Source organism: Micromys minutus (genome assembly GCF_963924665.1).
Source record: "Micromys minutus genome assembly, chromosome: 28".
Taxonomy (NCBI): domain Eukaryota; kingdom Metazoa; phylum Chordata; class Mammalia; order Rodentia; family Muridae; genus Micromys; species Micromys minutus.
This window is the reverse complement of record NC_137963.1, coordinates 22651637-22664463: the sequence shown is the minus strand read 5'-3', so window position 1 is coordinate 22664463 and position 12827 is coordinate 22651637. Positions and strand designations below refer to the sequence as shown.

Sequence of the window (12827 nt, the reverse complement as noted above, 5' to 3'; positions counted from 1 at the left end):
TTATTATATTTAAGTACACTGTAGCTGTCTTCAGACACACCAAAAGAGGGCATCAGATCACATTACAGATGGTTGTAAGCCACCATGTCGTTGCTGGGATTTGGACTCAGCACCTCTAGAAGTACAGTCAGTGCTCTTAACCCCTGAGCCATTTCTCCATCTTGGGGCTCAATTTCAAAATCACAGTCTTTGTTCTTTGACATCAGGAAAATTAGCAATTTTGAGGCTAGAGATTTGTTGAGGAACATTCTATTTTTAAAAATGTTCTATGAATTAAAAAAAGTGTTTCTGTTGTTTACATATAATGAAAATTGATAAGATTCCTGACATCTACATACTCTCAATAAAAGGATTAATTAAAACAGTAGAAAATTTAAGGATTCTTTATAATAAGCTGTCAGTAGAATTCTAGGAGAAAAATAGAGGCTGAAGAGCACATTGCTCCCCCACCCTCACTCGCCCTTTACTGAATGTCTTTTCTATGTAAACACTGTACTTGGTGCTCTGTGTGTAGGTCAACTCTCTCTGGTCGATTTTATGAAACCCATTTTAAAGGGGAGGAACCTGAGGTTCAGATTAAACAACCAGCTCTAAAAATTATAAGCCCATGGTCTCAAACATGTTGATTTTCAAGGCTTTTTAAAACATCAACCTTCACTTTGCCACTGAATGAAATGGGGCCAGTAAAAGGAAACAACAAAAGAACCCACGGTCCCCACTCACAAGCTGTGGTAGTTTGGATGTCTCCCGTAGTCTCAGCCACTACCCAGGTGCTGGCTATGCTTGAGGAGAGGCCTTGTTGCAAGAGGTGTGTCACTGGAATCAGGCTGTGAGAGATCAGAGACTTCTCTGCTTCCTCCGTGAGGTTCAAAGATGAACTCTCAGCTGTTCCTGTTTTGATGACTACCGCCTGCTGCCCTGATTCCCCGCCATGATAGACTGTTACCCCTCTGGAACCATAAGACCAAATAAACTCTTTCTTCTAAAAGCTGCCTTGGTTATGATTTGTCACAGCAATAGAAAATCAACTAATATACAACTCCAATAGGTAATTTAATAAGGTACAGAATTGGAATTCAAGGCTGTCTGTCTGAACCAAAGGGCTCACTCCTTTCACCCCCTTTTCTCCCCTCTCCCCTTCCCCCTTACCCTCCCTCCCCTCTGAGCCTCATTCTATCTTCTCTTGATTAGGTTTCTTGTCATTCAATATGATCACAAACTTGCTATGTTGAACAAGATGTGCATGAATCAATTCTCTGGACTCTACCATCCAAGTGCTGGGATTATGGGTGTGTGCTACCCACACAAGTTTCTGAGGCTTGTTTTATTAACACTACTCTGTCTCCCTTTGCATTTATTCTATGGCTTTCATTTGGTTTGGTAGACTTGGAATTGTGGCTCTAGAAACCATGATTTAGAAGTAGGTTTTTGTGAGATGCTCGGTTTTTGAACTCCAAGCTTTCTGAATAGTGAAAACAAGTCTCACCCAGACTTCCACAGAGCATGTGAGGGTCTGAGGATGGGACTCGATCAGATGTGGTTTTAGCATCTTGCACCCAGCTAGCATTGCAAGAACACCAGCTGCTGCTGATTGCTTTTAATCCATTCAAATGAACTGATTTTTTAAAAGGAAAATAAGGAATTTCGCGTCTATGTACAACGAAGTAGTGCATCTCAAGAAGATTCTCCTAAAGAGATTCTGATTATGTCTCATATCTATCTAATATTCATGACTCTCAAATGATTACTTCCTTTGGTTCAATGATTATTTTTCAGGCTTGTAATTGATCTCAGTTGTGGTATCAGTAAAAGTTTCCTTCTTACAAACCTTCCTTATGTGTGATGGCTTAAAGCAACAAACAGGTACTTAGACTGTGAATTTATGGGTCAGCAGCTAGGGCAGGATTCAAATGGGTGTTTGTTGGTTGGCCATTGGATGAAGAGATAGAGACAATTCCTCTATATTGTGTTTGCCGCCCAATAACGTGGACTTTTCAAACTGTAGTTGTATAGGATTCGGTGAGAGAGGGGAACTGTTTAAATTATCATGAGTTTTGAAACTTCTTACTTCTGCTATATTCTGTTTTCTGAAACCAAGTCTCAAAACCCATGTAGACTTCCACATCTTAGTGTCCTGCTGTGAACACTGGGTAGAATACTCTGGAAGACACATAAGAATGACAAAATTGTGGCTGGAGTGACAGCTCAGTGGTTAAGAGCAGTTGCTGCCCATGCAGAGGACTGGGTTCAATTCCCAGTACTCACATGGTGGCTCAGAACATCTGAGGTATCTATGGGAATTTAGGTGCTAACATCTGGCATCCTAGGGTACTGTCAGCATAAATGGTGCACATGTATGTGTGTTTGTATGTGTGTGTGTGTGTAGGCAAAATGCTTACATATATAAATAAATAAGCCATAAAATGATGTTTAAGAAACCACAAACTCCTTGAGGGAGAAAAGATTTAATGAACATAACAATAATGTAAAGATTAATTTTCTCTTGCCTTCTTTTATTCTGTGTATCATTTCTTTTGATTTTTTTCAGTCTCCTTTTAAGCTACTATCGCCTTTGAACAGATGATAAACTGTCATAGGCCCTTTTTTATCGCTGTGGTAAAAACATGACAAAAGCAGCATGATGGAAAGGTGGTTTTATTCTAGTTCATAGTTCAAAGTAGAGCTCATCATGGAGGAAAAGCCAAGGCTGAATTTGAACTGGCCACATTATATCCACAGCCAGGGACAAGGGATCAGAGAATGCATAGGTTTACTTTTTACATTTAAACTGTCCTGGATCCCAGACAGAAAGAGATGTCAGCCACAGTGGGTAGGCTTTCCCACCTCAATCAGTGGAATTAAGATAATCTCCCACTGGTATGCCTAGAGGCTTGTCTACCAGGTCATTCTCTATTACATTAAATTACTGACTAATGCTAACCATTTCATGAAATGAGGCTTAAATAGCATGAACCACTTGACTCTGCCATCTCCCAGGTGCCAGTGGCCATGCTGGAGTAAAATCCTAAGTCTCCATTTGGTGTGAGTTCCCAGAAACTTAGATCAGATTCTAGAAACCAGTGTGGAAGCAGAATGTAGAGGTCAGAGCTGGCACAGTTCAGCAGAGCCAATCAGTAGGAAAGAATGAACACAGGGACAGAGTCAGATGATGAGTGGCTGAGACATCGGATGGGAGGAGAAATTGAGACTGAAGCAAGGCAGGGGGCTGGTCATGACTGAGGGAGATGGTTATGACTGAGGGAGATGGTCATGACTGTCATGACTGAGGGAGATGGTCAGGACTGAGGGAGATGGTCATGACTGAGGGAGATGGTCATGACTGAGGGAGATGGTCAGGACTGAGGGAGATGGTCATGACTGAGGGAGATGGTCATGACTGAGGGAGATGGTCATGACTGAGGGAGATGGTTATGACTGAGGGGGCTGGTCATGACTGAGGGGGCTGGTCATGACTGAGGGGGCTGGTCATGACTGAGGGGGCTGGTCATAACTGAGGGAGATGGTCATGACTGAGGGGGATGGTCAGGACTGAGGGGGATGGTCAGGACTGAGGGGGATGGTCAGGACTGAGGGGGATGGTCAGGACTGAGGGGGATGGTCAGGACTGAGGGGGATGGGATGGTCAGGACTGAGGGGGATGGTCAGGACTGAGGGGGATGGGATGGTCAGGACTGAGGGGGATGGTCAGGACTGAGGGGCATGGTCAGGACTGAGGGGGATGGTCAGGACTGCAGGATCTCCATGACACAGGGCAGCAACAGAATGTTTTCAGAGGAGTCCCAGTGAGGATCCAGTATTGATAATGTAGCAGAAGCCAGAGGCCTTGAACTAGACCAATGGACATTTGCAAGGAAAGATGTGTGAACACTGTGACACACTATAATGTCCATTAAAAGTTGTTTGAATAATTGTTTTATTTTTTTATTTTTGGGGTTGGGGAATTGCAAAGGTAGATAGGGAGAGAAAGATGAGTGGGCTGGGGTACATGATGTGCACCTCACAAAGAATCACTAAAAAGTTAAAAAAAAAAATCTTAAGTAACCATAAGGAAAGTGGCAGAAACTGTCTGAATGATGATCTTGGGGAGGAGGAGACAAACAGAGAAATTAGAACAAATAAAAATAGAAATAAAGAAGAAAGCTACTGATCTGAGAGTGTAGGCTTGGTAAACATAAGGGGAAGAAGATTCTAGAGCCAGCTGTTGACAACTAGTAGCAAAGGGTTGTGGTGCGAGGGTTGTGGAGGAGGCTCAAATGTCTGAGAGACCAAGAGTGTAGAAGATTGGCTTGGAACCATTTGGAACCCTGGCTGCATGAGACTGGCTGTACTACTAAGTCACTTTTCACTGTGACAAAGTACAGGTTAAAAATTGCCAGGAAGGAGGAAACGGGTTGTTGGCTCATGGTTTCAAGGGTTTCTGACCACAGTTGCTCAACTCTCCTGTGTCTTAGCACGAGCATGCTGAGGTATAACATTATGGAGTGTTGCAAGGTGTAGCATAGTATCATATTTCACAACAAACAGAGGCAGAGGGATTGAGAGGGAGAGGCCAGGGACAGGAATGTCCTTCCGGGGCACACAAAAGTGACCTAGTTGCTCCAACTTGCCATTACTTTCTATTCATATCCCAATAGGACCATGAAATTCTGAATCCATCAGTGAGGCATTAACTGATTAGTCTGGAATCTTCACTGCTGTTCCACCTCTCTGTGACTGGATCTACCAACAGGGACCAAGCCCGGGAGCCCATGGAGGCATTGCAAGTCCAAACCAACACTCACTTTAGTCAGATGGGATCAAAAAATTAGTCAGTTCCTCAAACTCATAAGCCCAGTATAGATATGGGTCAGAGAATCTGATAGAGAGACTTTGCAAAATACCCAGCCATTTCTCTTCAAAACTGTGAAGTCAACAAAAGCAACGTGCACCGAGGAACTGTCAGTCAGGAGGAGTCCGAAGGGATAGAGTGATGAAATAGAATGTGGCATCTCAGAAGTGATGTGAGGACAGCCGAGCGATGCTGGACTGCAGGAGGGGATGCTGGGAAGGGGGCAGTGCTCCCAGGGAAGATGTTGGAGGAGGGTGGCAGAGATATCTGAAGGGAGCATGCATTTAATCCTGACATACTCATGTTGGCAAGACAGTTGCGTTTGCTTTATACTAATAAAAAAATGTTCGCAACAGAGAGCCTAGATGCAGGATGTCTTTTCTGCAAATGCAAAGCAAGTCTGAAAGTTTACGAAAAAATAGACAAGGCATATATGAACGACTGAAGTCGATGAGGAAACACTTTCCAAAAAGTGCTCAAAGGACAAGTCTGTATGTCTCTAACGATGTGTGATGTCTAAGCCTTTCTAGAAAGAGCCAGCAATCACAGATGGAGTTACGGAGGAGGAGTGCACAGTAACCCATATGGTGTGTTCTGTGGCGGATAGTGGTCGGACCCTTCGAGCTGCTCATTTGTCAACCCCTGTGCCACTGCTTGTCGGTCTTGGGTTAGATTTCTCACAGTCAGTGCCTGGCTTGCCCAGTCTGTAACGACGTGAAGAAACAAGATTGGTCGCTTTGAGAATGAAGTGTGTTGCTCTTTGGGTATCAATCGGAAACATGATGAGCACTTAGTTATAAATGTGTTTTAAAACAAATTCTGAGTAAAAAAATGCTTTCTCCCTCCCTCTCTCTCTCTCTCTTTCTCTCTCTCTCTCTCTGTGTGTGTGTGTGTGAACATTTGTGCAAGTGTATGTGGAACCCAGAGGGCAATGCTATATGTTTTCCTTAATCACTGGCAACCATTTTTTTTGAGACTAGGTCTTGCTGAGACGGAAGTTCAGCATTTTGTCCAGTAAACTTCAAGGATCTTTCCATCTCCTCCCCAGACACTGGAGTGACAGGGATTTCCCTCTGCAGGTGAACTTGTTTTAAAGCTTCCAATAGCTTCTTTCTGAACTTCACATCCTTTCATCTCCCCATTCTTTTGTATCTACCCTTTGCCCTTGCAACTTTCCTTGCCCAAAGGGGGGAAATAACAATAAAAATGATGAAATTAAACTCCCAAAACCACACACATCTCATCACGGAAGCTTCAGTATGCCACAGTGTCCCACAGTACACCTTTTGGTGCACACATCTGTGCTTGCAAATGTTCATTGCAATGACTCCTTGGTTTGGTACGAGGCCCCTGGCTTCTGTGACACCATCAGTACTGGATCCTCACAGGACTCCTCTGGGCTAGCCCGTTGTTGCCCTGTGTCATGGAGATCCTGAAACTTTGGATCTGCAGAATTGACCATTCACGTGCCCCAGCAGCTCACAGATGGGAAGATGCTGGTGTGGCCAACTCAGAGCCCTGGGCCTGGGTCTGGCAGGCAGCTGAGTTGGCCAGCCCACTAGCTCCCCTGCACTCACACCACCAGGGGGAGCTCTTCAGCACAGCCCCGGGGTAGCTCACCCAATGCTGCAGACAGCAAGGGGCAGGGCCAGTTCTATGGCTCTCATGCCCTCTTGCCTTCCCTTTGCCACCAGAGTCAGTTCTACCACCTCTGCTGTGTTGCCCAGCGAAGTTCATGCCCTACTTTCCCAAGTACTATGGGGCTACCTGTCCTACTCTCATGACCTCCGGGTCAGCGATCCTTCCAGCCTGCCACAGGGGCAGGAAAAGGTGGGGGTGGGGGTAGGGTAGAGAGCCTCTCTTCCATGCCCACACTGAGGCGAGCTTTTTACATCAGTGCTAGGGATTTGAACTCAGGTCTTCTTACATGTGTAGCTGTGCTCTTCCACACTTCCACACTTCCACACATCCACACCAATCCAGCTCCCCTGCCCTAAGTTACAGTTACTTTCGATGTTTACATTTCTGTTCAAGTTAACTAATCTTTTCCTTTCTGTTCTTTTGCTATTAGATTTATTTTGCTATGTTTCATTACTGACTTCTATTGCTAAGTGTATTGTTTTAGTTACAGTTGTTTTTTACGTTTAGTTTTTTACATTTAGTTACACAATTTTTAAGGCTGTGAATTTGGCTGTAATTATAGATTTGGCTGCATTATATAAGTTTTATTTATGCAATAAGCACGTTGTCCACATTTTCTAAGTATGCTGTAATTATAGTTTGGATTTTCTACCAATAATTTACATAAAATAGTATTTTAATAATTAAAAACACGTAGTTTTCTTTATTGTTTAATAAACATTTTAGAGGTTGAGAAGATGACTTCACAGATAAAATGCTTCTGTGAGTGCATAGGGATTTGAGTTCAGATCCCCAGTCTCCGTGGGGAAGTTGGGCATGACACTTGGTACCTGTAATCCCTGTAGAGGGTGACAGAAACGGGGATTCTAGGGACTTAGTCTATCTGGTCTCTGAACTCAGGTAGTAAGATTCTTTATTAAAAAGTGAGGTTAGTGTGATTGAGGGAGACATATCATTGAATACTGACCTCACGTGGGTACATGCACCTGTATATGGACACACACACACACACACACACACTTCATTTATTTTCAGTTCCATCATGCTGTAGTCAGACACTGTGGCAAACTTCTACTGATTTGGAGATTCATTTGGGTTCTCATCATCAGAAAATTTACATAATAATTTTAATAGTAAAAGGAAATTAAAATAAAAATGAATAAAATTAATAGAGTTGAAAAAAATGAATAACAGGGTGGAGGTTTTTGCAAAGCAGAAGTAGGAGTCTTTCCTCAAGCCTTTGTCCTGTCTGTCTCTTGCCTTGCTGTCTACGGCCCCTTTCTTTGTGTTTTTAAGTCTTTGGGGGTCTTTACATGCTTTCCTGGTGGTTGATCTACAGAATGGAACCTGAAGGTTATTACTTTACATTATACTTTTTCCAGTTTAAATTTTTTTTAAAAAAATTTTAAGTGTGTGTGTGTGTGTGTGTGTGTGTGTTTGTGTGTGTGTACATGTGTGCAGATGTCCACAGAGACAGAAGAGGACACTGAGTTGCAGGCCTGTGTAAGGCATCCCATGTTGGCTCTGGGAACCCATCTCAGTCTTTTTCAAGAGCAACAAGTACGTCTGAGCCAGATATCCAGCCTCTGTCCTGACTTTTGATAGTAAAGCGAGTCTTTAAATTATTGAGTTAATTTACCCTTACAGCATTAAATTCCCGTGTTTGATTAAATAGGTAAATATTTATTTATTTTTTGCTATGTGGATATAAATTTTCTTATGTTTCTAATACTTCTATTTTTATTTATACTCTTTCATAACTCAGCAGGTAGTGCAGTTTTATTTTTACGTATTTTTAACCCAGGATGATGAGCCTGTTCTGTGGCTTTTACCTTTGTTTTCAGATATATTGATTTACTTATCTCCTATACACATTGTGAAGGTCATCAATGTAAATCAACATTTTGCACAATGATGCATACGTTTCCTAGGGTTTTAAAAATGTTAATGGTGTGGTTTTCATTCTTCTTTTATGGTTTTCTTTTGATTTTGACCAAAATTTTTTAAAAACAACTTTGAATTTTTTCCACTAGTGCTCTCGCTGAGAGCACCGTTACTATCTTACCTCCTGTTGTACAGGCTGGCGAGATGGCTCAGTGGTTAAGAGCACTGACTGCTTTTTGCAGAGGTCCTGAGCTCAGTTTCCAGTATCCACATTGGGTGGCTCACGAGCGCCTGTAGCTTAGGCTCTGAGAGATACCTGTGGTCTCCTTGGGCACTCTTGTTCACAGGCACATGCCCACACACAGACATATATCCATCCCACATAATTAAAAAAATAAAAGTAAGACAACTTTTCCGCCCGCTCCCCCCACCCCCAGAGCGCTGCTCGGGCTCAACTGCGCTCTGTGCTGTCAGGCTAGTCCCGCTGTCCTCAGCCATCACCGTGATCATCTACGAGGACCTCATCAGCTGTTCTCTGACATCTACTAGATCCAGGAGATCGCAGACGGGCTGTGCCTGGAGGTGGAGGGCAAGATGGTTAGTAGAACAGAGGGTGACATCGATGTCTCGCTCATAGGCGGAAATGCTTCCACTGAAGGTCCGGAGGACGAAGATACCGAAAGCACAATGGTCACCGGTGTTGACATTGTCATGAACCATATAACTGACAAGTAACCAGCTTCACGAAAGAGGCCTGCAAAAACGACACCAAAGAATACATGAAATGACTCAAAGGCAAACTCGAAGAACAAAAGCCATAAGGAGTGAAGCCCTTTATGACTAGAGATACAGAACAAATTAAGCACATCCTTGTAACTTCCATAGCTACCAGGTTTTTATTGGTGAGAACGTGAATCCAGACGGCATGGTTGCTCTCCTGGACCACCGTGAAGATGGTGTGACTCCATTCACGATTTTCTTTAAGGATGGCTTAGAGACGAAAAATGTTAACAAATTGGATATATACCTGTCGCCGTAATTACCATCTATACAACAACTACTACTACTTACATCACTTACAACACTGCTACTTACCATCCAACACCAGGACTTAGGACCAATGGGACTGATGTCGTCTTGGGCTCTTAATTTGACCGTGATTTATTTGGAGTAGAGGTATGGTTTTTTTAAAGAAAAACATGTCATGTGCGTTGTCTAAAAATAAAGTGCATTTAAATAAAAAAAGACAGCATTTCTTATAATGTGGAAGTCCTTGTTAGATTGATCTACCATTTATTTTTGTGTTTCTGTTCTGTATGCGTTCCTGAATTCTACGTTTTTGGTATATGAACATGAATTTCTTTACATTTCTAATAACTCTATTTTTATTACATTTTCCATAAGCCAGCAGTAAAGCAACGCAGCACTATATTTATGTTTTCCCAACTCAGGACAATGTGTGTTCCTGCAGCTTTGAGCTTTCTCTGTGCCCGGCAGACTTTCAGTGCAGCTGATGATGTGTAGATTCATCTTTTCCCTTTCATATTTATTTGTAGGAAATTTTGTTTCCTGGACATTTGTATACTTGAGGTCTATGTTTACTGATTTTATGTAAAGTCCAATACTATGTAAATATATGAGTTTTTGTTTTAAGTTAATCCTTGATCAGTTGGACTCTAACGTCAAGTGTGTTTCTGAAGAATGTACATGATTTACAAACATTATAAGTGCTTTGATTTTCAGAATGTCTCTGGCTTTCTTGACTGAGCTACTTTTTTTAAGTCATCGTTTTAGACAGATGTATATACATACATATATACATATATACATACATGTTCACTCACTGGAGACATTTATTTTTTGTGACATTATATGCATACATTTTTATTATGATATTGGTCTCAAATAATTAAGAATGCGTACAAGTCCCCCATCTGTGGGGGACAAGCTAGAGACCCAGGAAAACTAGTGGTATAACTCAGTCTTGATCCAAATTCAAAAAAACAACAGCTCTGCCATCCAAGGGCAGGAGAAGGTGTTTTTCCCAGGCCTAAAAACATGGGTAAAAGGAAGTACCCCTAATTCATAGTAGAACATGTAGAAGTCTTTGTTGATGGTTTGCTTTATTTATTTATTTATTTATTAATATTCAATTTTTAAATTATTCCTTACCTCTTTATTTTTTTAAAAGAGGGATACATTTACATATTTTAAAGGCATTTTGGCATAACATTATATGAATAATTTTATCAGTACTTAATTCTTTTAGAGGTTTGATAGCATGCATAGAAATCCCACTAGCTACCATAAGCATGAAGTACATGTAAGACAAAACATAACACTGAAATAGATTTCGTGTTGGGTATAGAGTAAGCATAATGATCCATGAATACCAAAAATTGCCACAAGGCTATTATCTTAGCTCTTGGATTATTAATGATTTGAGGCCCAGGTGTATCACACTCCGAGAGGGTGCTATACATTTATTTTTCCCTAAGAAGGACTGAGGCTTTCTTTCTTTCTTTCTTTCTTTCTTTCTTTCTTTCTTTCTTTCTTTCTTTCTTTCTTTCTTTCTTTTTTGTCCTTTGAGCTTCATATAGTTTGTGAGTTGTTTCTGGGGTGTTCAGAGCTTTCTGGGGTTAGTATTCAATTATGAGTGACTGCATATTATGTCTCTTCTTTTGTGACTGGGTTATCTCACTCAGGATGATATTCTCTAGATGCATCCATTTTCTTAGGAATTTCATGAAGTCATTGTTTCTGATAGCTGAGTATTACTCCATTGTGTAAATATACCACAATTTTTGTATCCATTCATCTACTGAAGGACATCTGGGTTCTTTCCAGCTTCTGGCTATTATAAATAGGGCTGCTATGAACATTGTGGTGCATGTGTCTTTGTTGTATGTTAGAGCATCTCTGGGGTATATGCCAAGAAGTGAAATAACTGGGTCTTCGGGTAGTACTATGTCCAATTTTCTGAGGAACCCCAGACTGATTTCTAGAGTGGTTGTACCAGTTTACAACCCCACCAACAGTGGAGAAGTGTTTCTCTTCCTATGCATCCTCACCAGCATCTGCTGTCATCTGAATTTTTGATCTTAGCCATTCTGACTGGTGTGAGGTAGAATCTCAGGGTTGTTTTGATTTGCATTTCCCTGATGACTAAGGATTTCCAGCACTTTCTTAGGTGGAAATATCCAACCATTCGATATTCCTCAATTGAGAACTTTTTGTTTAGCTCTGTACCCCATTTTTAATAGGATTGGTAGATTCTCTGGTGTCTAACTTTTTGTGTTCTTTGTAGACCTTGGATATTAGGCTGCTATTAGATGTGGGGCTGGTAAAGATCTTTTCCCAATCTGTTGGCTGCCCTTTTGTTTTCTTGACAGTGTCCTTAGCCTTATAGAAACTTTGCAATCTCATTAAGTCCCATTTGTCAATCTTTGACCTTAGAGCTTGAGCCATTGGTGTTTTGTTCAGGAACTTTTCTCCTGTGCCTATGTGTTCTAAGGTTTTCCTTACTTTCTCATCTAATAGTTTCAGTGTACCTGGTTTAATGTGGAGATCTTTGATCCACTTGCACTTGAGCTTTTTACAAGGAGATAAGAAAGGTTCTATTTTCATTCTTCTGCATGGTGAGTGCCAGTTGAACCAACACCATTTGTTGAATAGGCTGTCCTTTTTCCATTGAAAGTTTACAGCTCCTTTGTCAAAACTCAAGTGACCATATATGTGAGGGTTCATTTCTGGAGCTTCTTTTCTTTTCTTTTTTTTATTTTTTTTTTGAAACCAGAACATTTATTTTATGACTGATTGAAATCCTCAAGATGAACTGGATGCTGCAACAGCTGCCCTTTTGGGTTTAGGTGTTGTTCCTTCACGGAATCCATGTCTGAATCTGCGGTAGACAATCTTTAGGTGCCTCATGCGACCAGTCCCGGTAGTGTTTCGTCTCTTAGCCTTGGCACTCCAGTTATACTTTCTCTTGCGCTTGGCAGGGTAGCCACATTTGCCACAGGTCGACTTCTGAAGGTGGTAGGTCTTAGAGCCACAGCGGCGGCACAGCGTGTGTGTCTTATTGCGACGCTTTCCAAAGGATGACGTTCCTTTCGTCATCTTGCTTCTACCGGCGAGGCCAAAAAGCTGGAGCTTCTTTTCTATTTTATTGATCCACATGCTTATCAGTACCGTGCAGTTTTTAGTACAATTGCCTTGTAATATAGCTTGAGATTAGGGATGGTGATTCCTGCAGAAGTTTTCTTGTTGTTGAGGATAGATTTCGCTATTCTAGGTTTTTTGTTATTCTGGATGAAATTGCACATTGCTCTTTCCAACTTTATGAAGAATTGGGTTGGAATTTTGATGGGGATTTCATTGAATCTGTAGATTGCTTTTGGTAAGATGGCCATTTTTACAATGTTGGTCCTTCCAATTCATAAGCATGGGAGTT

At 41.6% G+C, this 12827-nt stretch overlaps 1 protein-coding gene and 1 pseudogene across 2 annotated transcripts; one reads left to right on the top strand and one right to left on the bottom strand.

Moving 5' to 3' along the window:
* The first annotated feature begins 8908 nt into the window (after window positions 1-8908).
* Window positions 8909-9413, top strand: LOC308438711 (translationally-controlled tumor protein-like; annotated as a pseudogene). The gene has a single exon. The product of its transcript is annotated as a translationally-controlled tumor protein-like (transcript).
* Window positions 9414-12199: 2786 nt separating this feature from the next.
* Window positions 12200-12503, bottom strand: LOC308438871 (large ribosomal subunit protein eL37-like; the record flags this gene model as incomplete). The annotated part of the gene is made up of 1 exon (XM_080940390.1): window positions 12200-12503. Exon 1 carries the CDS (start codon window positions 12491-12493, stop codon window positions 12200-12202), a length of 294 nt encoding a protein of 97 aa, XP_080796516.1. The 5' UTR covers window positions 12494-12503.
* Window positions 12504-12827: the final 324 nt, after the last annotated feature.